At 34.3% G+C, this 24607-nt stretch overlaps 4 protein-coding genes across 4 annotated transcripts; all 4 read right to left on the reverse strand.

Annotated features, from left to right (window-relative positions):
• Window positions 1–1172: 1172 nt before the first annotated feature.
• On the reverse strand, window positions 1173–4312 carry LOC108204696 (zinc finger protein CONSTANS-LIKE 13). The gene is made up of 4 exons (XM_017374260.2): window positions 3629–4312; window positions 2951–3163; window positions 2332–2612; window positions 1173–1513 (listed from the first exon to the last, which is right to left on the reverse strand). The coding sequence occupies exons 1-4, from the start codon at window positions 4172–4174 to the stop codon at window positions 1423–1425; spliced, it is 1131 nt and encodes a 376-aa protein (XP_017229749.1). The 5' UTR covers window positions 4175–4312; the 3' UTR covers window positions 1173–1422.
• Window positions 4313–10271: 5959 nt separating this feature from the next.
• Window positions 10272–16108, reverse strand: LOC108209179 (E3 ubiquitin-protein ligase MIEL1). The gene is made up of 12 exons (XM_017379964.2): window positions 15947–16108; window positions 15771–15858; window positions 15463–15519; window positions 13545–13577; window positions 13353–13430; window positions 13216–13259; window positions 13069–13109; window positions 12235–12317; window positions 12058–12149; window positions 11892–11961; window positions 10772–10810; window positions 10272–10611 (listed from the first exon to the last, which is right to left on the reverse strand). The coding sequence occupies exons 1-12, from the start codon at window positions 16030–16032 to the stop codon at window positions 10486–10488; spliced, it is 837 nt and encodes a 278-aa protein (XP_017235453.1). The 5' UTR covers window positions 16033–16108; the 3' UTR covers window positions 10272–10485.
• Window positions 16109–17655: 1547 nt separating this feature from the next.
• Window positions 17656–20627, reverse strand: LOC108204541 (uncharacterized). Its single transcript, XM_017374035.2, has 6 exons — window positions 20120–20627; window positions 19265–19815; window positions 18995–19187; window positions 18485–18549; window positions 18167–18377; window positions 17656–18082 (listed from the first exon to the last, which is right to left on the reverse strand). Exons 1-6 carry the CDS (start codon window positions 20342–20344, stop codon window positions 17720–17722), a joined length of 1608 nt encoding a protein of 535 aa, XP_017229524.1. The 5' UTR covers window positions 20345–20627; the 3' UTR covers window positions 17656–17719.
• A 438-nt stretch (window positions 20628–21065) lies between these two features.
• LOC108204542 (uncharacterized) lies at window positions 21066–23801 on the reverse strand. Its single transcript, XM_017374036.2, has 6 exons — window positions 23405–23801; window positions 22541–23079; window positions 22275–22467; window positions 22128–22192; window positions 21806–22016; window positions 21066–21593 (listed from the first exon to the last, which is right to left on the reverse strand). Exons 1-6 carry the CDS (start codon window positions 23630–23632, stop codon window positions 21231–21233), a joined length of 1599 nt encoding a protein of 532 aa, XP_017229525.1. The 5' UTR covers window positions 23633–23801; the 3' UTR covers window positions 21066–21230.
• Between the last annotated feature and the right edge of the window lie 806 nt (window positions 23802–24607).

Consider the following 24607-nt stretch of genomic DNA (forward strand, 5'->3'; position numbering starts at 1 on the left):
ATGATGGATGCATATAACAGGAAAAAGAAGTTTGATAAGAAACATAACCCTAATATCAAGTGCTTTTATTGTGAAGAATTGGGCCACCATCAATTCATATGTCCGAAAGCAAAAGAAAACATAAAGGAGTTAAAGAAAATTCGAGAGAAGGGTAGTGCTTCGCTTGTTGAGACGGTTGATGATGCTCTTTTGATTCAAGAAGACAAGGGATCAAAAGAAGAATGGATACTTGACTCGGGATGTTCTCATCACATATGTGCTAGGAGGGAGTGCTTCTCGTCCTATAAGGATTGTGAGGGAAAAATGATAGCTTTACCAAATGGTAAAACGATAAAAGTTACCGGCGTTAGTGAGATAACAATGAAACTTCATAATGGTCGTATTCGAAAATTAGCTCAAGTAAGGTATATACCGGAGCTAAATCGAAATCTAATTTCATTGGGTAAATTAGTTGATTTGGGATGTACTGTTATGATGAAGAACGGTTGTTTGGAGGTCACCAAACAAGAATTGGTGATACTCAAAGGTTGGAAGGATAAGAGAAATCTTTTTATGCTAGATGGAGAGGTTGTTACTCAAGGGGAGGCATTGGTGGATGGACGTCAACGTCTTCATGGTGACCGTTAAAAGATTTTGAAACCGTATTGGGTTGAAGGGGAGGATTGTTGGGTATCAACCCAATAGGAATAGGATTCTGATTTGAGTTAGAAATTAGAATTGGATTAGGATTATGATTAGGTATATTAGAGTTAGATTCTGATTTGTCTAAGTTTGATGGCTATATATACATAGTCATATTGTTTGATAGGTATGCTTGAGTATTGGTAGGCTTGAGTATCCTAGTTTGTTGGATTGTATTATTGATAACGGTTTTGATTAATAATACAAGTTGGGACGTGGATTTTCCGCGTCATATAATTTTGTGTGTGTGCTTTGTATTAGAAGATTGATATCGTATATTATTCCTAAGCAACCTCAGCCGATAATAAAGTAAGAAACAAGATAAAGAAATATAATTTGTGATGTTGATCCCTTGCTCTCTGATGATTGTAAGTTGCAATCACTTGCATAAACCATGACAGCTCATGTTCCTCGCGTAATTATAGTATTGAGCTTTAATTTCAATGTAACATACATAGGACAAGATAAAAATAACGGTTTGGCAAAATATGTGTTACTGTTAAATAAAAACATTACTCATCACAGCATATAATATACATTACACAAATGTAGCTTTGATCTTACCAATAAGTTCTTTATTTGAAAACAGGAAAACAACATACGCTTGAGATTACTCCATTATATTACATTCTCAAGTTATTATGACTTAAGAACTGAAACCTATGCGGCTACACTACAAGGTTGAAGGTCAAATCTTACCTCAAAGTTCCAACATACTTCACTACTTGCGGACAACTTCTATCAGTGATCCTTTTTAGCAAATCGCCCCCTAATTCTTTCTCTGCTTTCTGCACGAATCTTGCGTGATTCATACCTGATTTTTTTCTCATACCTGCAATAAACAATGTTTCAGTCACATCAGAATAGCGCCACATGGAAGCATTCACCATAAACAAGAAGGTAGCATTTGTGAGTCACATTTGACCCCAAGTCATGTTAATGTGCAATAAGACGATAATACAAGACCATGCAAAGTGAACAGAATCACCATATCAGGGTCCCTAACGTTACGGCATAATCTATATAATAATAAATGCCTGTATGACGGACGTTATATAGAGTTACAATAGCCACAAATCATCTCAATGGTCATATGGCCAAGTGGCCAACATATTATGAACAAAATTTATGGCAAGCTTTGGTTCACAGATCATAGTTATGTATTCCTAATGAAGTACAGAATATATACAGAATAGTAAAAGACATACACCAACTCTTTATCACCATCCAAATAAATTATAAGAATAAGACCAAACGAAGAGAATATTAACGAATGCTTTATTCCCCTCTTGATTCACTAGATGGATTAGTCGTAGGATACTAAAATATAGTTGCAAACTCATACGCAGTCCCAGACTCCTGAGTTCTTAAAGCTGTCCCAAGAGACATAAACATGATACTTTCTTAAATTCAAACTAATGAGTGATACATAAATCCGTCCTACAGGATATGAAAATACACAATGATGATTGTTTGTTTTATATTCTTTACGAGGCTATAAGACTTCAGATACTAATAAAAGTAATACTATTAATATCCTTCTTGAGCAATCATATGCACAAACATGTGGGGTTTTATAACCTTGAATGCGTTTACTTAGTACATGAACAACATTATATGATCATCTTAAGTACATAACATAGATTATACCTCCTACATTTCTTCTTCTCCTTGTACCGTGTAAGAGCATTGTCTCGTTCTTGGCTAGAAAATTCACGTGGAGCAACTTTAGGAAAGATTTGTGGAACACTAACATTGACAGAAGCATCAACTTGTGTTCCATGTCCACTATTTCCTTGATTCAAACTTTGAACACTTTCTGGTTTTCCATCAGGAACCTTACAGTCTGTGCTAAAGAAGTTTTGCAATGGAATAGAAGGAAGATCTTCACCCTCACCGCTACTAACAGAGCAATATTTTAATGCTCCTGCCTGCAAAATCATCAAAAAATTTACTTCCCCCCTTTTGCCCCTTCTTTTCCCGATTATCATAAATTGTTATAGAATCACAAAAGTAGCCAGCATACACAACCTCCAATGTCTTATTGAGGTTTCACATTATAAGGTACTACACAATATTAAAGGTTTAGATTCATTAATGGTTTGTGTATATCAAAGCCACCAATTTCATTTCATATTTTTTGATTGCCAACAAGAAACTTGGTCAAAGCCACCAAGTAGAATACCAATATATTAGATGTCAAGAAAAGCAAGACATGTAACAGCAAAAGAACTTCTTGCAAGTTCAAGCATAAGGAAAGGAAGCTCACAGCATTGGAAGGGAGGTAGGTTGCCTCCATGTTGTGTTCAAAGTCGAAACAGGCATCCTTCTGCTGGCAGTTATCTTTAAATGCTGAAGACTGAAAACCAGAAAACAGCTCAATATCAAACTGATCATCACCAAAGTTAGGTTCCAACTTTACCATTTGACGGAGCTGAGAAATTATCTCTTCCTTGTGTTGTCCGCAAACAGCATTTCGGTTCTGATAAAAGAAACAATATCCTCGATCAAGTTAGAACCACAAAAACAATGAGTAACGCCCATCTAATTTTAAATAGGAGGTGCAATTCCATGGCGAAAGACCTCTTTGCCACTAACATCCAGGTACCAAAAAAACAGACACTTCTCTCATTACAAGTTCCAAGTCTAGAAGGCAATTGAATAGTGCATTCTACATCAACCGCAAGTCTACAAAGCTACTCACGGTAAACGCACAAGAAACAAGCTACCCTAAACAATCTAAACAAGACCTAATCGTTAATTTCGAGTCAAACCAACATCATACTCACACCAATACACCATGATTCCAGAATTATGCAAGAACATATAATTATCCATATAATAAGCATTTCAATCTACAAACTTACAAAACACAACCACCAAACCACATATCAATTGAAATTGAATACTTCTATATCACCAGCATAAAAAAGTTAGGAAACTTGACCTTAGGCAAAGGAGGAACACCGGTAGCCACAAAGTTATGGTCAGAGCCATCAGAAACAATCAAATCATCTAGACCAACTATACAAGGAGTGTCCCAAATCAGGTAATCATCAAACCCACAACTCTTCTTCTTCCTTTGCCCCAAATCCTCAATCCCAAAAGTAGCCAACAACTCAGTCACAGAAGGGCACCCACTAAACCCATCAAGAGGCCTCCTATCATGAAGCACAGACCCTGAACCATGACTCTCCCAATCACAGTTCTGACAAAGAACCAGCCCATGATTCGAACAGAAGATTGAACAAGGGGAGGCATCACATGAGTCACAAAGCAAATAACGACTGTGCTTTGTGAAAAGCTGATTAGTTGAATGAACCTGAAAGTCACATCTCAGACACAACTTAGCTGCATCAGCTCTGCAATACAACACAGCCTTTGAATCTTCTCCACAGAAATCACAGAGGCGGTTCTTGGTTTCCTCTTCCTGGGTTTTGGCTTTCTTGGTTTCTTGAACTAGCCCAGATGAGATTCTTGATAAAGCACTCATTTTTTCACTCAGATTCTTGGGTTTGTGAAAAGGGTTTAAGAAAGATTTATCAAGACAGGGTTTTAGCAAAGAAGGAAAGAAGGGGTTTAAGCAAAAGGTGTGGATATGGTTGGTGGGGATTAGAATTTAGACAGAAAGTATATCTGGTTAAATATGTGGAGTAGATACTTGAATGTACTGCAACTACTGTTCATGTTTCATGACATACTTATCCGCTGTAGTTTGACTGTGTGTCCGTGTGAGGTCAGATATGGAACCACATTTCCGCGAAGAAACAAAAGTGTGCCCCATGCATGCTCACGCAGGATCGTAAAGTTCACGAGGAAATATGTTTTTTGTATATGAAAATGATGGTTATCAAAGTTCCACACACAACTAGAAAGTACGTATCCATCATAACTCCAATAATAGTCTTAAAAGAGGATTGGTTAGTCTTAAAATTATTTTGCAACCATGCCCGGCCGGAATGATTAAAATCGTGTCAGCCTAAACAGACTTTGGTTAATGTTATTCCTAGATGAATACGAGAGTTGTCTAGTGGAAACGGAGTGTTGTCTTGATTTGAAAGGTAACTGATTCGAATTTATGGAACTATTCGATAGGTTCTGTTGATAGAGGAATTTGATAATCAACAAAGATGAGGTTCACGGCCGAAATCAAAATCTGTGATGGCGGTTTTAGTTGCCGGAGTGTGGTGGTTATGTGTTTTAAAGGTGGCTGAGATTAGGATTTTGAGTTGATCTCACGTGCTCTCAATTCATCATCCCCCAATGTGCCTACGTACCCTTATATTTATAGAGGATCAAGCCGTACGTAGTTCTATTGAACCAAGACTCCTAGTTTGATCAGGACTAGGACTCTTGGGGATAAGGCCAACCCTGAGGTGACGACTTATCTCTTAGATTTTTATCATCTTCAGAGTCCTACTCCAGTTAGAATTAAACCTTGAGGCCAACTACCTCAGACTCCTAGTCCAAGTACATCACGGATACGGCATCATCTCCACTACGAGAGATGACACTAACCGCTACTTTTCGTAGCATGGAGGAGACGTCTGGTAGAGCCGTGACCAATTCCATGAGGTGTAGGGACTCGCCCTTCCCCCTTAGTGAAGGTTCTCACTAAGAGGTAAGACAAATAAGGAGCCAAGTTACACGATCGTCTCAGCCCCCCAATGAGGGCTAACTCATCAGAATACAGGACCCAGACATATGATCGGCCTTCATGTCACCCCTGAGGGCCTTCAACAATCATGATCACCTCAAGCCCCCGCACGAGGACAACCCGGCAGATAGTAGGATTGAGGATTATAGATCACGCCCAGACGTAACCAGATGAGCCTGATAACTACCAGATGAGCCCGGCACTAGTCTTCATATCCCTCGGAAGGGTTGTCTTCAATATCCCCCGGAGGGGTAGGTCTTCATATCCCCCGGAGGGGTGGTCTTTTTCTCTCTCGGAAGGGTAAGTCTTCGTATCCCTCGGAAGGGTCGTCACTGAGACTCACTCATCCTCTCACTCAATATATTTACATGTGGGCGCGACCCCTGAGGGCACGCCCTGAACTCCGTTGCCTCGTTCCATCAGTTGTCCCAACAACAGGTCAGACCTGTCTTCTAATATCCGAAGGCCGCGCCCACGGGATCGTCGCGCCCTTGGTCTTCATCTCATGGTCAATTTCTTATAAGGGTCGCGCCCCTCGGTCACCTCCGAAGAGGGCGCGCCCTTTCATAGAGGTCAAGCCTTTAGAGGGCTACGTCCTTCCATAGTGGTCCCTCTAGAGGGTCATACCTTTTCATATATACTCATAGTCAAATTTTGGGCAAAACAGATTCTCAGGAACAAAATCCCAGGCTAGGGTGTCCACTAATATCACAAGTGTTTATGCCCTCCGTCTCAGATTAGTAATTAATTTGATTTTTACACTTTTTATTGATGTATAAAAATATTTTCATATTTTTTTAATTTTTTTAAATAAAAGTTTATTATTTATACTAGTTGATAACCCGTGCCAAGCACGGGTTTAAATAAAATTTTAAAATTTGTTATTTATTGGAAGAATAATGTCTTTTTTAGTTACATTATCATATTTTTTTATTATACCTATTTAAATTATTGTTTTTAAATGATATTTAAATTATTGTTATTTAATATAAGACTTTCTATATATTAAAATTTGATCCCACTTTAAATTTATTTCATAACAATATGAGTTCCTGTTCTATGGAGTCCACAAAATAAGAGTATTGGCGTCCAAAATTATTTAAAAATAATCTACTCGTTTCAATTTTAATTTTTTTAGTTTACAATATTTGTAAACATCTGACAATTTGCAGGTTATGTTCTACAATATAATCGTTGCAATCAAAAGATAAAACAACTATATTATAAATGATTTTAAATGTTGCAAGATTTTAATGATTAATTGATAATTACTTATATATTTAAAACTACTTAAAGAAGGTAAATTATATATAAAATATTAAAATTTGAATAATTAAAGATATTATTTATGATTAAACTAAAAGATTATGACTGGTACTTACTGCGTCTTAAATGCGTACTTTATGGAACTTAACTCTAACAGTATGTTTTATTTTAGTAAAATTACTATGTTGTTTGATGATTTTTAAATTGTGAAAATAATATTCAAGATCAATACATATAAGTTCATTTATAGCGTCTTTAATCTTGAACAAAAATTCAAAATTTTAAGTCACGATTATTTTATTCATTTAATAGGCAAACATTATATATAATTCTAGTTGGAGTTTTTGTAGATCTAACAGTTGTTTGATAAACTGATATTGTAGTTTGACAAAATTAATTAACTTTCCAAAAGTAATTTGATATCAAATATTTTGACGTATGTCTAGTGTTTTGGTTCTTCTATTATATGTTACAATATGGATAATGACTTCATTTTCTTTGGGTTTCTATTTGTCAAGTCAGTGTTACCACCACCTTATTTGTCTTTATCGCAATCTTCTGAAAAACACTGAATGATAATAATTATTATTATTAAAAAAAATATGACCAAGTTTTTTGGTACTTTGGTATCAATATTGAATCTTGTTTATTTTAATTCTGAAATATGATAAAAATTTTATAGATTTGTTTCGTAAATTAAATTGTATGAGTTTTAAAAATTAAAACGAATATTTGACGTATGTCTAGAGTTTCGATTCTTTTATTATATGTTGCAATATGGACAATGACTTCATTTTTTTTAGTTTCCATTTGTCAAGTCAGTGTTACCACCGCCTTATTCGTCTGTATCGTAATTTTCTGAAAAACGCTAAATAATAATAATAATTATTATTAAAAAATATATGATCAAATTTTTTGGTACTCTGGTATCAATATTGAATCTTGTTTATTTTAATTCTGAAATATGATAGAAGTTTTATAAATTTATTTTGTAAATTAAATTGTATGAGTTTTAAAAATTAAAACGAATAATTTCGTTGACATTAATATTCTATTGATAGGATATTATATTAATATCAATATGAACTCCTTATTAATTTGAACTCTGAAACATGATAAAAGATTTATAGAGTTGTTCCGTATATTAAATTATTTGAGTTTTAATAAATTAAAACAAATAATTTTGTTGGTAATATATTTTTATTAGTGAGATAATTGTTATAATACAAAATCCTGTCAAATATAGAAGTTTTTTGATAATAGTAATAATTGTTAAATAAAAAATAATATGATGATAGGCAAATTTCGATATGAATTTTATAGGACTATTTCATAAGTTAAATTGTTAGCGATTTAACTGTGCAGATAGGATAAATGTTATATTACAAAATCCTGAACACCATGGAAGTCTTTTTATAGTAAGATAATAATCTTAACCAATATTGAAATTTTTAATAATAAAATCCGAATCAATATAGAATTCTTTTCATAATTGTATAATAATAATTATAAAATCCTAAAAATGTATAATAATAAGTTTAAAATACTAACAATATGAAAATCTTTTCATAATTCTATAATGATTATTGTTATTAAATAAAAAATTTATATAACATTGTCATAAACAATATTGAAGTTTTTAACAATAAAATTCTAATCAATACAGTAGTCTTTCACTGTCCTAATGAATATTGAGGTCTTTAATAATAAAATTTTATTCAATATAGAAGTCTTTGATAATAATATAATAATGAATATAAAATCCTAATCAATATGAAAGTGACCGTATTTTGGTATTTTGGTACCGATATTCTACCGAAACATGGTTTTGCTTATTAATAAAGGGTATTGATTATTATTCTGGAAAATAAAAGTACAAATAGGTTGCAGACTTGCGGATGTTCTTTTTTTCCTCTTAAAATACACATAAAAAGTCCAAGCAGCTGATAACCTGGGCATAGTGAGTCACAGCGTCCCAAAATATGATTACAGTATCACGTAGCTTTGAAAAACCATGCGTATTTGTAAGTTCCATTTGTATACTAACATAAAATAGCTAGTTACGGATAGAGGAATACATAGAGTTGAACATAGTATAATAATAAATGGATAGATTTCATTGAAATTGCTCGTTTGAAATTTTCCCCAAAACTAATCACGGGTTCTTCTCTTCATCGGAATAAGAGGGCCGTTATGCTCATTACTAAACTTGTTGAAAAAATGAAATATAACCAAGGTATATCTGGCCAAGCCATAACAAATGTGAATCTATAATAAAAGTTAATTGCATTTCGCACCCCTGCACTTGGGCCTAAAAACACTTTAATATGCAAACTTTCATAATTGCACTTCGTCACCCACTGGTATTTTGTGTGCGGCAATATGCACTCCTTCCGTCAACCTCCGTTAAATATTCATGTTTAACCCATGCGGCAAGTATAGGTGACGAAATACAATTATCTAAAATTTGCATACAAAAATGTTTTTGGTCCCAGGGGTATGAAATGCAATTAACTCTTAGAATAGATATCCATAAAAAAGGAGAGCAGACTAGTAGGGTTCATGTCACAGCGGCACGGGCATGCCAGACTGGGCATGCCCTAGGCATGCCTTTTGTCCATTTGACATGCTTTTTTACTAATTTTTTTATATAAATAATAAAATTTATATAAATATTATATCTTATAAATATTGAAAATTTTAAATATAGTCCAACTTCATAGTTAAATATTAGATAAACTACTAATATAAGTTAGTACTGTACTAAATTCTGTTCTTAATATTTACTAATTTTTGTTATATTTGTAAGTGCACTTTAATATTAATCCTGTAATGATGCAGCAATTTTTGCTATATTTAATGGAAAATGACATGCCATTTGAGCATGTTTTTTTGTAAAATACATGCCTATAGGCATGCCAGTAAGAACTGCCGTGACATGTAACCTTGAGCAGAGAGGTTGAACAGGCATCATGGAGAATTGGTAGTGAAGAGAAAAGAGCTCCCACTAACAAAATTATGAGAAAGTCAAGGTTCGAAAGAGGTTTAATGTTAACAACCTGACACTCGGAAAATGCTACAAACTTATGAGTTTAGTGAGGATGTCGATAATTATTATGAAAATTAAAGAAAGCAACTGATCGATCCCCATCTTGAAAAGAACGGGAAGAAACTAGATTTTGATACATGCTTACCAAAATGCATCAGTCGTAAAGAATATTAGCCTATGTTAGATTTGGGCTCTCGACCACTGCCCCTTTAAACTAGCCTTAGTACCGGGCTGGACGCAATATATATTTTAAGTTTATCTATGAATATCAACTAGGTATTAGGTAAGATGAATGGACGAGGATGGGACACATCCATGCAAAAGCGTAAGCAAAAACTTGAAGACAAAACCCCAAATTTGTTCAAGAAGAATATTAGAATAGCAATTTACAAAAGTAAATATACTTTACACACACTTTGCTACCTTTCATTGTTCAGTTGCACAGTTAATTTACTTTCGTTCATTCGTTTATTCATTCTTTCTCGCCATTTATTCACTTCTCGTTTTGCCGCCTTATGTTCACTTCAAATCTCACATTCATTTCAAACTCTATCATTCACTTTTATTTTATCAACTACACTATTTCAACCAATGCAAATGCAAAAAAGAAAAATCCCGGGAAGTAAAAGATTCATTCTTTTGTGTGTTGAAGAACTAGGTATGCATCATCTTTTGATGCAAAAAAAAAAAAAAAAATCTCGAAAAGTAAAAGATTCATTCTTTTGTATGTTGAAGAACTACGGATAACGGATGCATCATCTATAAATATAACATATAGGTGTATGGGGGGTGCTTTTAGTTTTTTTCTGTCACCTTCTCCTGCACAACTATACTACTGTGGATTGTCACGTCCTGAAATCACCCGGGTGTTGTACGAGTTGCAGTGACTGCACTTGTGTCCCACAAAGTGAAAAGATACCTGGCTAGTTTTATTGCAATCATTGCATAAAATCCCAACCTGTAGAGGTAGATACAGTCATCAATCACTAGGCATTCTTGAAAAGTAGTAATAAACTACAACCACCAGTAATATCCTTATTTTCAGTAAAATACATGATATAATGTATGTTCTAAATGAAACAGATCAACAGATGGAAGATTTTATGAAGAGAACTTACTTCATAACGATATTCATGGGGCATGGGAGTAGCTTGAACCTGCCCAATGGAGTTTACCTCAGCCAAATTCACAAGTAAAAAAAGAAGGGCAAAACTAGAGATACGATAAACAACTATACTTGGACATCTACAGGGTCTCTAACACTTGTCACAGGTAAGGTCGATTGAGCAAAGAAAGTAACTATTTAAACTCTGAAGTTATCCTGAGCCCAGATGTTGCACTACATAAGAACCATCAGAGGAAGATATTTCCCTCCACTGTCTTCAGTAGTTACTATGACCATGAGAACTGTTGGGTTTACAAAGTCATCAAGTAGACATGAAAGCCAAACCCTCGGGTAGCTATCCTACTAAGAGCATTCACAATGCTAGTACTAAATATGTGAAATAGAGTTGCCTTTGTTGGGCCCGCTAGGCGAACCTAACTCCACAATTGTATAATATTGTCCGCTTTGGCCCTAGCCATCACGGATTCTAATGGAGTTATCTGACTGCTTATATTCTGGCCATCGGCTTCTCTCACAACCGATGTGGGACAACTCCTAACAGCCTTCTGCTAAAAGCAGAAAAGCATTTGGTACACAAATGCAAACAGAAACCTGTTTACACAATATCACTACCTAGGAACAACCACGAAATGAACTGGCACTCTACTTTGATAGTAGAAGCAACAAAGAACGTTGTTTTTTTTTTCTTTCTATATTAGACATCTCCAATAGGTAACCAGAGAGTACTATCAGGCCTCAAAAGGTAGAATCCTTTTTTCTCAAAAAACCAAAAAAATTCAGTGCCATCTCAGCACTATAAACTCAAGGAGGTTTTGTTTGCTCAAGGCTTGTAGTAACTACTCAGACTCTGTTAAGGTTCCCTATGTTCGCAAGTAGACTTGTAAAATACGAAGACCTACATGAGCGGATAGAAGAATCTAGTATAAGCCAACCGTCAGCAGTACTCTTTTATGTTTCCCAAGAGTGAATACTGGTATATATGTGTTCGATTAATAAAAGAATAGACGACCAATGTGAAAGTTTAAACTATCCTGAAGCTTAATAAAACCACAAGAAGACTTAAAATGTAAATAGCGAAAAAGTATAGGTTCCAAGATGAACTTAATTTGCACCTCCATATCTAATCTTTGCCAAATTGTAGACATGTCACCGACCGACTTAGAACAAATGGGACAACGGTACCTGAATGACAAAGAGTAAAAGTGATGTTCAGTAAGTTCATGTCTGATGACTCCAATCCTCGTATGTTTAATACGGGCATAAATAACCAGCACTTACTGATTTTGAACTGTCATTTCCGCAAAGCAATCAGAATGAATTGTATGTCCACAATTCATAATCAAAGTGCCTTTTACCGAGTCAAAAAGAAACTGGATGTTTAGCAAAACAAATGTGTCATGGTCAACATATAAATGCCAAATATTAAAGACAGAAAATGATACTATCAATACATACTTCATAACAGATGGGACAGTGGCTCTTCATAGAATTTTCAACACACGAATGATTATCAAGCAGCACTACTGCATAGCAAGATCCTGTCCAAAACCAATGACATTGTAATTGATTTAAGCTGTAACTTTATCACACATGTAAATAAATTGAGTTGGTCCCTCTCTGTAGCAAAATTACAAGGGTAGACATATAAACAGCAGGCAGATGAAATTATGTTAAAAAATTGGAAGAAAGAAAATGAGAAAATTAAAAAGACAAGTACCCAACTAAATCTTAATATCAACATACACAATCTCCACCGCTACTTAAATGTTATCTTATAAAGTATTTATGAAGACATTATTAAATATATCTAGGTTATCTTCAAAATTAGTATTGATATAAGGTTGGATGGCAATATAATTATAGAAAACATTTACCTCTGATCCATGACAAAAACCAAATTGAAAGATAAATTCACAAGGACAGAATTTAAGGTCAATAAGTATTTGTGCTATTTCATAAGGTGCTATGGCAGAAAAAGGATATCTATCCTGGGAAGATGTGGTAATATAATTCCATATAAGCAACAGTAAGAAGTTAATATATGAATAATGGATGGATCATCCAAAATTTAAAGCATATGTACAATAATTATAATATACAAGGTTAGAAAAAAAAATAGATCAACAAGAAAAAGAATAAATATATATACAACAAAAACAAAGAGTAGAGATTAGAATATAATTTCCCTTTTAAAACAGAATTTGCACTATAAATGGAACTACTCAAGATTTTGATTCCATTATTTAGGATTTAACATAGTATTTAAAAATCACGTGTATTGAAACATACCACACTTTTTGCAGTGAAAGAAGTTCTCACGACCGCCAACTCTGCCAATTCACAGAACACATAAAAAAATTTTAATTGCTCTTGAACACTAAAAAGACACAAAAGCACAAGCACAAAACCATTGCCAAATATTAAGGGCACACCAACCTACAGATTCCACAATCATCACAATGGAACTGTTGCTTCTTAGTCTGCAATTGAACAAGTTTTGTACTTCATCATCCCAAAAGTTTTACAAAATTAAGAAAAGTACCGAGTACTGAGCATATAACAATCTGACTTACATCATCATCGTAAAACTTGCAAATATTGCAGAAATACTCCCCCATCTTCACACCGCAGCTGGAACAAACATGGGCCACCTAGAACAGGGAAATAACATTATAAACAGAGCTAAGAAAAACCTAACAGAAAAATGCAGTCATATAATAACAGCGGTTTCAATTAATATTTGAGTAAGGAAAATAAAGTCTAACCGGCTGCTCAGTTTCACAAACTGCACAAACAACCTGTAAACATAGGGAAAAAATTGATATAAGTGGCTATCACAGAATATAATATACAAACACTCAAACACTCATTATGTCTTGTAAATGCATCCCAATTGTTATTACGTACTACATCTGTAAACCCTGATGTAACATCCCTTAATCTTTCTTATATTTGATACATATTAGTGGTGACCGTTTAGAAATCTGTAACTACAAAAGATAGGCGCTGTAATTAAAAAAATGTGCAATTGACATGCATTAGTGGAAACAAAATCATGTATCGCTCACAAGAAACTGACAAGTACACTTTAATTTTGTAATGTTCAAATTATTGCATAAATCATTAATCAGTTGTACCTTTTCTATGATTAATTTTGTGCGAGTTATTACCTATTATTGATGGAAAGTAATGATATATAAATGGTGGTCATAGACTTGTATCATATATTTTACATTATTTCGTGATATAAAAGTTTAGGATGTTTTTATTTTCTGATGCTTAAATTTGTCCAAAACCTTTTAAACATCAAAGTCATCAGTTTACTTTATACATGTTCATATGCTCGGCCTCTTTACCAGCATTATTAAACGCGATATGCTAAAAGAGCGGATTCATCGAAGACAAATATATTTACATATTTAAATGGTATATAATGTATAATATTTTAATTTAAATATAAGAAGACATTTAATTTATAAAACAACCAAATTCATCATCATAGATCCAGATTAGAACAATTTAACATCAAAGTAACAAAGAACTGCGAAGTTAGTCCATTATTCTTCTTCATCTTTGAGATTCACACAATCATCTTCTTCACTAACATGATTCGGATCCTCAACAAATTCTTCTTCATCATCATCATTTTCAAATCATATATTCATATGTATCCTTACAAGATCATAATTATATACATGATATGTGTATCTATACATGTGTGTGTATCTAAATGCAAAAATTATATAAGAATATGAGTTGAATCTTTGTCTCTCGTCCGGTATCTCTAGTTCTCGTATGTATATTGTATCTATCTATAACGGTGTGTAGGTTATCTTTGACCCATTTCCTTTAAAAATGACCCCACTTTACAGAAGCGCGCTTTTTGAATTGAGCGCATAAAAGCTAGTGCATCATTGAATGTGCATCGCATCTCGCCTATACACGCTTTTAATAACACTTCTCTTTACAATGTATGTATTCGTAAGTGCCATCATTATATTTGTACAATACATTTAGGCCGGCCACTACTTGTGTATATACCTCATTCTAGTATCAGGGCATCATGATATCATATATTTATATACAGTGGTGCGTGCATGAAATAGCAGTACTAGATCTACTTTCTTTTTTTTAAGGTCTTCATTTTAGTGCCCGGCATACCAAAATCTAGTAAGGATACTATTGCTATATTATTTGTTCAGAAATATATGTTTTGTTTATCAAATAAGTGATTAACAAAAGAACTTTCAAAAAATCAACCCTTGTGTATCTAATAAAAAGATCCTGATTCATTAATTATCTGGTTTGGTTTCCTTAAAGCCTTTTCTTGACTAAGGAAGTAAACTAGCACAATGAATTTAAAAGCCGGACACTGGCATAGTGTGACTGGGCCCCCAAAATCCGGCCCCGGGAAGGGTCCTATATTTTCTTTCTAACAGAATATTCAGGATTAAAATTTATATTTTAGTTTCACTTAGGCATCCGAAAAAGTGCAGGATGTTACCCATAAGATTTTAAACTTATAATAAGTTCATTTTGGTAGTTCAGAGCATCATTACATAAGCATTTACAACAACCACGGTTTGCAAACAAATTCTATTACAAACAAAATCCAATTCATATCGTTCCAAAACGGAGAGAATGTGGCCTATCGAGTATCGAAAAAGGAAGGTTGGGAATTACTTGCTTAATCTCGTGACGAACAATCTCGTGACGTTCCTTGGGATTGCTCAATGCACTCTGAGACCAACACAAAATACATATTACAGAATCAGACATAAATAAAAACACAAAACATAAGTTGAATTATATATTAGTGAGGGAGAGACTATCATAGAATCACAAGTTAAATAGACACACAAAGCATAAGTTGAAATATATAATATTACAGAGAGGGGGAGAGGGGGGGAGAGAGAGAGGAGGGAAAGAGAGAGAGGGAGAGAGAGAGAGAGGGGGGGAGGGAGAGGGGAGAGAGAGAGAGAGAGAGGGACCGAGAATTCATTATGGCAGTGGCGGCAAGTGAAAATCTGGTTGCAGCACGGTGCACGGAGCTTGCAGCGTCGCCGATAATGATCGCATCTAAACACACAATGTACATATACTACACTGAATTAAACGAATCGAAAACAAATTACACATAGATTCTTAGAAATGCAAGTATATGTACCCGTAATCCATCTTTCCAAAGTCTAGTTTGTTAGTGTTGTGAGCGCCACCCACAGCATCGCCGTGTTGCTGTTGCTGCTGCTCCATTGTGATTGTGTTGAAATTAGGGTTAGAAATGTGAAGAAGATAAACACAATTCAAAATCTAGTCACACTTTAGCTGCAGCGTGTATAATTATTGGGATTTGTGCACGTGTATCCGGCGGAAAATATATTAATTCATGAAAAAAATATTTTCTTAAAACACAAAATGCTGTTTGTTAATATAATATTGGGATCTTTTTAAAAATACCCATCTGTAAAATTAGTTTTTTAAAAATACTACCATCTTTTTCATTGTTTTTAAAAATACCTTTTCATAAATTTTTTTTTTCAAAAATACGATTTGCAACTTTTGCAACCTCATTTGCAACCTTGGGCGGCATATGAAGTTGCAAATAAAAATGGAAAGTTGGGTATTTTTAAAAAGATCCCAAATGAGGTTGCAAAAATGGAAAGTTGGTTGCAAAAGTTGCAAATGAGGTTGCAAAAGTTGCAAATAAAAATGGAAAGTTGCAACTGTTGCAACTGTTGCAACCTTGGGCGGCGCAGCCGTAAAAGTTGCAAATGAGGTTGCAAAAGTTGCAAATGAGGTTGCAAAAGTTGCAAATAAAAATGGAAAGTTGCAACTGTTGCAACTGCAATTGCAACTAGTTCAACTGAAAACTGTAAGTTGCAAATGAGGTTGCAAAAGTTGCAAATGAGGTTGCAAAAGTTGCAAATGAAGTTGCAACTGCAGTTGCAATTTGCAACTTTTGCAACTGCAGTTGCAACTTTTGCAACCTCAGTTGCAACTAAATGCAACTGAAAACTGTAAGTAACAACAGATGTATGGTGTGCCCCTGGCGGGGCCATTAGATTACAATAGAATCAACTGAATGCAACCATATGCAACTGAATACAACCATATGCAACCATATATGCAATTACAAATCCTGATTTCAAGTTCCAGTTTTCAAATGTCGTTTTCGACCTCATTTTCGGAATCGATATATATATATATAAAGTTGCAAAAGAGGTTGCAACACGGCTGGCGCCGCCTGGAGTTGCAGATGAGGTTGCAAAAGTTGCAAACAGTATTTTTGAAAAAAAGATTTTATGAAAAGGTATTTTTAAAAAGAATTCTGGAAGGTAGTATTTTTGTAAATAATTAAAGAAAAGGTAGGTAGTTTTGTAGATTTCCCTATAATATTTTGTATATTTTCTGTTTGAAATATTTTTTTAAATAAAAATTGCTAGGGAACAATTTTTTATACCAAATTGCTAGATATCAGTAAAAGTTTTTTATTATGAACAATTTTCAATTATCTTATCAAGATAGAAAATTGAAAATTCACATATTTATAAGTAAATTTAAGTGTATTTGTGTTTTCATACCAAATTTAGAGATTACAAGTGTATATATTTTAAGGGATTGTGCTCCCTATCAAAAAATGAATTACTTTGGACAAAACTAGACATATTTTTGAGAAAATGAAATCTTAAAAAAAAATAACCTATAAAAAATATGTTCAATTTTAGGGCTTGCACTTTTGGAAATGTTGCTTCTTCTTCTTTTTTTTTGCTAAAATATTAAATATACTTTAATTTGATTTTTAAAATTTTTGTGTTTATTTGATATCTATTCCCTTCATTTTATTTTATACGGCCTGAGGCAGTACTGAATAACCAGTGAAGGGGAGAAAAAATTGGAAAGAAGTTTGGCTACAGACAACAAACTCTATACAATTTTTGCACTAAAACTTCACTTTTCTAACATTCCCTCTGCCTTCCCATGCCTCCACCTGTTTTCTTGTACTCTCTTGCTTTTCTTTTATTGCATCAATTTCATTTCGACTAAACGGAGGAGCCAACATACATGGACTTGACTCAGAAGGGTTCTTCACCATTGACTCCATCTTGAACCTTTTATTCAACTCTTCGTGTTCATTGCATGCCATTGTCTCTGAGCACACTTCAATTGCTTTTGGTGGAACTGTTGGTTTGTACTTCATCAGCTTTGCGTATTCGTTCAGTGTATGATACATGTAATCATACACATTTTTCATCTTTAATCCTTCTTGGATAAAGTTGCTCCCTGCTCTTCCAATTTTTTGAGCCTAAAATTTCCAAAGACCAGAGCTATTGAAATTAATTTCATGACTAGCTTGTAAAATATACCGGATAAATGTTTGATTGTTTACCTTGTTTTGATGTGAATTTCCCCAGTTCACCGCAAATTGAATTGATTTGCACTTGTTATTGTTATTTATAGGCCAGTAATGTACCAGTGGCTGTAAACTTCTAGTAAAGAAATCATAGAACTGTGGCTTAACTAGAAGAGTCATGGAATCACAAGCAAGAATGTATTTTTCACTGACAGACCATGCTCTTCCTTCAATATATATCTTGTATCTGCACAAACGCAAGCACAAACAAGGAATGTGCACAGTTATTTATCTTAGATGGAAATGAACATAGAATCAGGACAAAAGAAAATTCAAATTTAACGATTCACCAACCTATGAGTGCATTGGTCTGCTAAATTTGTTTGCTTGAACCCTTTCTTCGACTCATGATCCCAGTTCTGCAATATCAAAATATACATGTCATGTTGGATTTCATGCAACAGTGGGATTGATTAACATTAGGTTTTAACATATAATCGGAAAAAATATTGACACTTTGACAGCATGCCCTGATGCCAAATATATTTGGCCAAGTTCACCCGGAGTTTCCTAGCTATCTAGGCCAACCAAAACCCTACTTCCGAGTGAAATATACTAGATCTGTTCCCGCCCGTCATACGAATGAGACATATTTGATATTTTGGCTCCACATTTATCTAACATAATACATTGTCATATTAAAACGAAACCCATGTCTACATTTATTCGTTGCACATATGGAAATAGAATAGTTTTAAGGATCAAGAATCTCCATGTGGTCAGTCGAAACAAGATTGGGAATCATATGTTTAACATGAAAAATAAGAGAGGACCTGGTAATTGATCACAGAAATGAGGACTTACAACTTGATATAGCCGAGCATTCCAGTCATTTTTATCAGTAACATTGCATTTCATCAGGTTTCCTCTGTTTTTACTCACCCATGCATTCCCTTTCCAATACGCGTAAGGTTTTCTCTTCCGCCATTTTGTTTTCTTGGTTCCTTTTCTCAGCTCATTTTTCAGAGGCGCCCATGGCTTTATATTGATTTCAGGCCTAACAAATAAAATGCCTTAGTTCAACTGTGTAATATACTTAAACCTTACTAAAATGTAACGAAAGAATTGTCGTACCATCCCCAGAAGGACCAATCCGGAAAAACTAAATCCAAGGTTGAGTCGTCCCCACAATAGTGAAACATTGGTGGTGGAATGGATGCATTTACTCCCATATAATCACTCCTAGGGATCACTGGTAAATCACCACAATGAAACATGAAATCTAAGTCTGGTATTTTACCGGGATAAAATTTAAGAAGTTGTAGTATTCCCCATATTGTAAACACATCTCTTGTTTGAAAAACTCCTGTATATTGCTCCATGTACAATCTTCCATCAACTACCAAAATTCTGAGATTGGCCGTCTTAATGCCACTTTCGACTATTTCTCTTGTAAGTCCAGTCTTTTCCCATGGTCTTAAATCTTCATATATCCACCTGAAATACTCTGGACATTTCTCAGCTGATGAATCATTCCTGTCGAATATTTTTGGATTAATAACTGGACATGTTTGTGTTGTGCTGCTATTAGAGCACCGGAGTTGGTACGTAGCTGGCCTTGAGTCTGACCTACCATTCTTGGAGGCAAAAATAGAATTCTGAAATGCATCACCTGAAAAAATAGACTGAGAAAATAAATTTTAGTCCACTCCAATTTCGGTTTTTTCCAGAATAAGCCAACTTCAAGTTGGGTAACTAACTATACCTAAACAGTTCAGACTTCTGAACATAATGGCTAGTATGGCTTATCTCTATCTTTATCTGAAATTTCCAATATCAGATTTTATAATCCGTTTTTTCCTGATTCGTATAGTTCAATTTAAGACAGCCATGCAGCATATAACCTGGTGTTAATTCTCCATCCTTACCCGAAAGAAAGATAAATGAAGGAATGACAGAATTAAGTGGAATAGAGATTGAGAAACTTACAACATCTAGCCACCGGGTCGCCAAGAAGGTTCCGATAAACATAAATAAACTAAACAGTATTGTACTTGTCAGAGCTCCTGTCTTCAGTTTCTGCACCATGGTTTTCGCGGAAAAACTCTGATCATCATTCCACCAAAACCTAAACCTGCAACTAGTTTCAGTAGAACTCTCATCCTTCTCTTCATCCACGTTTTTCACATCGTCGTTTTCCAGTGTTCCCTTCATGCTATGTTGCCACAAGATCTTGAGGGAGAAGAACAGAGCTTGAGAAAGAGGTTAGGAAAGTAACAGGACTAAACCAACACTCTGGCCTAATTGTGGTCTAATTATATGCAGACATGCATAAATCATAAATGTTAAGTATACTTGTTGGTCTAGTAGCATTCAAAAGCCAAAGAAAATTAGGCAAATAGGAGTTAGAAGGATGAGTAATTTCAAAACAAGAGGTGAGAAAATGAGAAAGTTGAAGTTGATCAATCATGTCTCTATCTCAGAATTGGTGGTCACTAGAAAACTTGCACCAGGAACAAGTTACACGCACCTAGACTGGACTCGCAGAGAATCCATGTTAGACTTTTCTACGGAGTGTAAAACACTCAGGATTTTTATCAAACATAACATCTATCAAAATCAGATGATGTGTTGAGGGATATCTATATTCGTATCAGGACATGAAATATGCCCATCGTCACAGTCACACACTCAAGATGCAGTGGTGCATGTCGTATTTTAACTGATGTTTGATTTTTTGACACATATATTAAGGGGTAAAAAAATAATAGTCACACTCAACAAAAAATATTTTTTTAACACCTTAGTATATGTGTATAAAAAATTAAAAATAGGTAAAATGGAACAATACCGAGTATAGTATGTATGGAATACCATATTTCAAGTCAATGCTTTAACCCGAATTTTCTTGTCATAGAAATTAAAAAAAAAATCATTAAGTTAAAATTGCACTCCATGGCCATACTTTTTCCTCTCAAAACGGATCAAACCAGAAGAATCAATGTCCCTTTACGTATTTCTGTTTCCTATATGAACAAAGAAATTACGTGGAGAGCACAAACACAAAGAATTTGGAACACAATCTGCACAATCTTTTGCGCTAATAATTCACTTTTCTCACATCTTCACTCCCTTCCCATTCCTCCACTTGTTTTCTTATACTTTCTTGCTTTTCTTTCATTGCATCAATTTCATTTCGACTATAAGGAGGAGCCAAGATACATGGACTTGATTCAGAAGGGTTCTTCACCATTGACTCCACCTTGAACCTTTTATTCGGTTCTTCGTGTTCGCTGCAGGCCATTGTCTCTGAGCACAATTCAATAGCTTTTGGTGGAACTGTTGGTTTGTACTTCATCAGCTTTGCGTATTCGTTCAGTGTATGATACATGTAATCATACACATTTTCCATCTTTAATCCTTCTTTAATAAAGTTGCTCCCCGCTCTTCCAATTCTTTGAGCCTAGCATTTCCAAAGACCAGAGCCATTGAAATTAATTTCATGACTAGCTTTTAAAATACAATTCAAAACGCCAAAACGGTACCCTGAGGACAAGAATATCCTCAGGGTCGTGGTGAAGGACTAACCAGATAAATGTTTGGATATTTAAGTTGATGTAGTTCACCGGTTCTGAAAAAAAACTAAATTTAACTACCAGAGATTAAAATTGTTACCTCGTTCTGATATGAATTTCCCCAGTCCACCGCAAATTGTATTGATTGGCACTTGTTATTGTTATTTATAGGCCAGTAATGTACCAATGGCTGTAAACTTCTAGTAAAGAAATCATAGAACTGTGGCTTTACTAGAAGAGTCATGGAATCACAAGCAAGAATGTATTTTTCACTAACAGACCATGCTCTTCCTTCAATATATATCTTGTATCTGCACAAAAACAAGATAAAATTATTTTCGGGATGAAAAGAGGTGAAATTGAATAAAAATAAAAATCAGGACATGACCTCAGAGTTCTGAGAACAAAATTTAGTTACCAACCTATGGGTGCATTGGTCTGCTAAATTTGTGTGTTTGAACCCTGTCTTTATTTCATCTTCCCAATTCTGCAATATAGAAATAAACTTGTAATGTAACATTACAAATGGATTATATTATACAGTTTGATTCACACATTTTACAACTTACAACTTGATATAGTCGAGCATTCCAGTCATTTTTATCAGTAACATTGCACTTCATCAGGTCACCTCTGTTATCACTCACCCAGGAATTCCCTTGCCAATGTGCATAAGGTTTTCTTTTCCTCCATTTTATTTTCTTGTTGCCCTTTTTCAGCTCATTTTTTAGAGACACCCATGGTCTTATATTAATTTCAGGCCTGAGAAATAATAAAACATCGTTAGACACAGCATTAGTACCTTGTGCTAAAATGTAAGGAAGATATATCGTACCACCCCCAGAAGGACCAATCAGGAAAAACCAAATCCAAGGTTGAATCATCGCGGCAATAATGAAACACTGGTGGTGGAACAGATGCATTTGCTCCCATATAATCGCTCCTCGGGATCACTGGTAAGTCACCACAATGAAATAAGAAATCCAAGTCTGGAACTTTACCTGGATAAAGCTTAAGAAGCTGTAGAATTCCCCATACTGTGAACACATCTCTTGTTTGAAAAACATCCGAGTATTTGTCCATGTATAATTTCCCATCAACTACAAGAATTCTGAAATTGGCTTTGTCAATTCCACTTTCGACGATTTCTCTTGTTAGTCCAGTCCTCTTCCATGGCCTTAAATCTTCGTAAATCCACCTGAAATACTCTGGACATTGTGGTGCTGATAAATTATCAGTGTCGAATATTTCTGGATTATTAAGTGGACATATCTGTGTAGTGTTGCCATCAGAGCACTGAAGTTCATATGCAACTGATCTCGAGCCTAGTTTCTGACTCTTGTATCCGAAGAATGAATTACCTGTAAAAATGGACTGAAGAAGAAAAACTGCAACTTGGTAAAGAGTAAATAAACTATGAAATTGACCTGTCACTAACTTTTTTAAATATGGAATCATCGTTTAGACACTTTAGTTATTACACTCACTATTAGAGGTACTCCCTCCGTCTCAAAATAATAGTCTTGTTTTGATTTGACTTGGTCAAATAGATCCAATTTTCATAAAACATTCAACAAAATGAAGGCTGCGTATATCTTACTCTCCCCGGACCTTGCTGGTTCATTTGTTATGATTTTTGATTATGATAAAATGACTTATCATAAGAATTAGCATATGGAGTAGAGATGGAGAAACTTACAACATCTAGCCACCTAGTAGTCAAGAAGGCTCCAACAAACATAAGAACACAAACCAGTGAGGCACTTGTCAAGGCTCCTATTTTCAGTTTGTGCACCATCAGTTTTGAGTAACACGACTGATGTTCACTCCACCTAAACTTAAACTTGTGAGCAGTTGCATCACAAGTCTCATCCTTGTCTTCGCCCTCCACGTGTTTTTCGCAGTCGTTTTGCATAGCCTCCTTCATGATTTATTTCCACAAGTCTGCGAAGAAAGAAGTAGATTTCAGGGAGAGAACAAGAGAGTGACAAAGAGGTTAGAGGTTAGAGGTCAGTGGTCAGTGAAATTGTTTGTGACTTGATCATCGCCTTATTTGGCTTATCTTAAGCAAATTCTGATTTACCTATGTAATATGTAGTTTTTTTATAAAACATATATTTATTTAAGAGAAACTACATATTTAGATACATAAATCAGAAATAAGCTTAAGATAAGCCAAACAAGACGATTATCAAGTCACAATATTATATATAGGAGCCGTTATTATGGTAAAAATATGTTATATAGGAGCCGTTTGACATAATTTAAAAACAATGTTCATTGATTATAAATAAGAAAATAATAATAAGTGAGAATTAATTTGTATTTCATGTGTTTGGATACTCTTTTTGATATTTACAATTTGTTGATATAAAAATTACTAATATAATTATAAAATATTATAATAATCTTCCAAAACAGTCCTCTACATATTTATATATCAAATTTCAAAAAATATAAATAAATCATTAAAAACAGTTAGAATTTTCAATTTCTCAAATCTTGACTTATAAATTGAAAATTGACTTATAAATTCGTTACATAAATCATATGAATGAGCTGGTTCTTACTTATAAGCCCCCGAACTTGGTTTATAAACTCAAGTAAACAGCTTTATAATTGTTTTTCCTAAAATAAATTTTTATTTCTCCAAAATAAGTATTGTGAAGCTCCTGATACATGCTAACATGCATGTACAACATATATGGCATGTTTGACGCTTTTTTAGATTAAAATAATAATCCATTTTCAAGAAAGTTATATTTATAATTTGTTATAAGCATAAATATGTAAAAGGTGCCTTACATTGTTTATTATTAAAATTAAGTACGAAATTTTAGAAAAAAGGAGCAGCACTGAAGCACACCTTCATATTCTTTCAGAAATGATTTCTTATTCTAAA

This window comes from Daucus carota, chromosome 1, assembly GCF_001625215.2.
Source record: "Daucus carota subsp. sativus chromosome 1, DH1 v3.0, whole genome shotgun sequence".
NCBI lineage: Eukaryota > Viridiplantae > Streptophyta > Magnoliopsida > Apiales > Apiaceae > Daucus > Daucus carota.

Bases quoted from the DNA above. Each gene is read 5' to 3' on its own strand.
- LOC108204696 (XM_017374260.2), bottom strand. From the start codon at position 4,174: ATGAGTGCTTTATCAAGAATCTCATCTGGGCTAGTTCAAGAAACCAAG. The intron at 2,613-2,950 runs GTGAGCTTCCTT...ATGATTTTGCAG, and splicing joins CCTACCTCCCTTCCAATGCT to GCAGGAGCATTAAAATATTG. The intron at 1,514-2,331 runs GTATAATCTATG...TGTTTATTGCAG, and splicing joins GAGAAGAAGAAATGTAGGAG to GTATGAGAAAAAAATCAGGT.
- LOC108204541 (XM_017374035.2), bottom strand. From the start codon at position 20,344: ATGAAGGGAACACTGGAAAACGACGATGTGAAAAACGTGGATGAAGAG. The intron at 19,816-20,119 runs GTAAGTTTCTCA...TTATTTTCTCAG, and splicing joins CGACCCGGTGGCTAGATGTT to TCTATTTTTTCAGGTGATGC. The intron at 18,550-18,994 runs GTAAGTCCTCAT...TTGATATTGCAG, and splicing joins ATGCTCGGCTATATCAAGTT to AACTGGGATCATGAGTCGAA.
- LOC108204542 (XM_017374036.2), bottom strand. From the start codon at position 23,632: ATGAAGGAGGCTATGCAAAACGACTGCGAAAAACACGTGGAGGGCGAA. The intron at 23,080-23,404 runs GTAAGTTTCTCC...TTTCTTCTTCAG, and splicing joins CTACTAGGTGGCTAGATGTT to TCCATTTTTACAGGTAATTC. The intron at 22,468-22,540 runs GTACGATATATC...ATTATTTCTCAG, and splicing joins GATTGGTCCTTCTGGGGGTG to GCCTGAAATTAATATAAGAC.
- LOC108209179 (XM_017379964.2), bottom strand. From the start codon at position 16,032: ATGGAGCAGCAGCAACAGCAACACGGCGATGCTGTGGGTGGCGCTCAC. The intron at 13,260-13,352 runs GTAAGTCAGATT...GTTCAATTGCAG, and splicing joins GCAAGTTTTACGATGATGAT to ACTAAGAAGCAACAGTTCCA. The intron at 10,811-11,891 runs GTGCAAATTAAG...TCCATTGGGCAG, and splicing joins GGCAAAGATTAGATATGGAG to GTTCAAGCTACTCCCATGCC.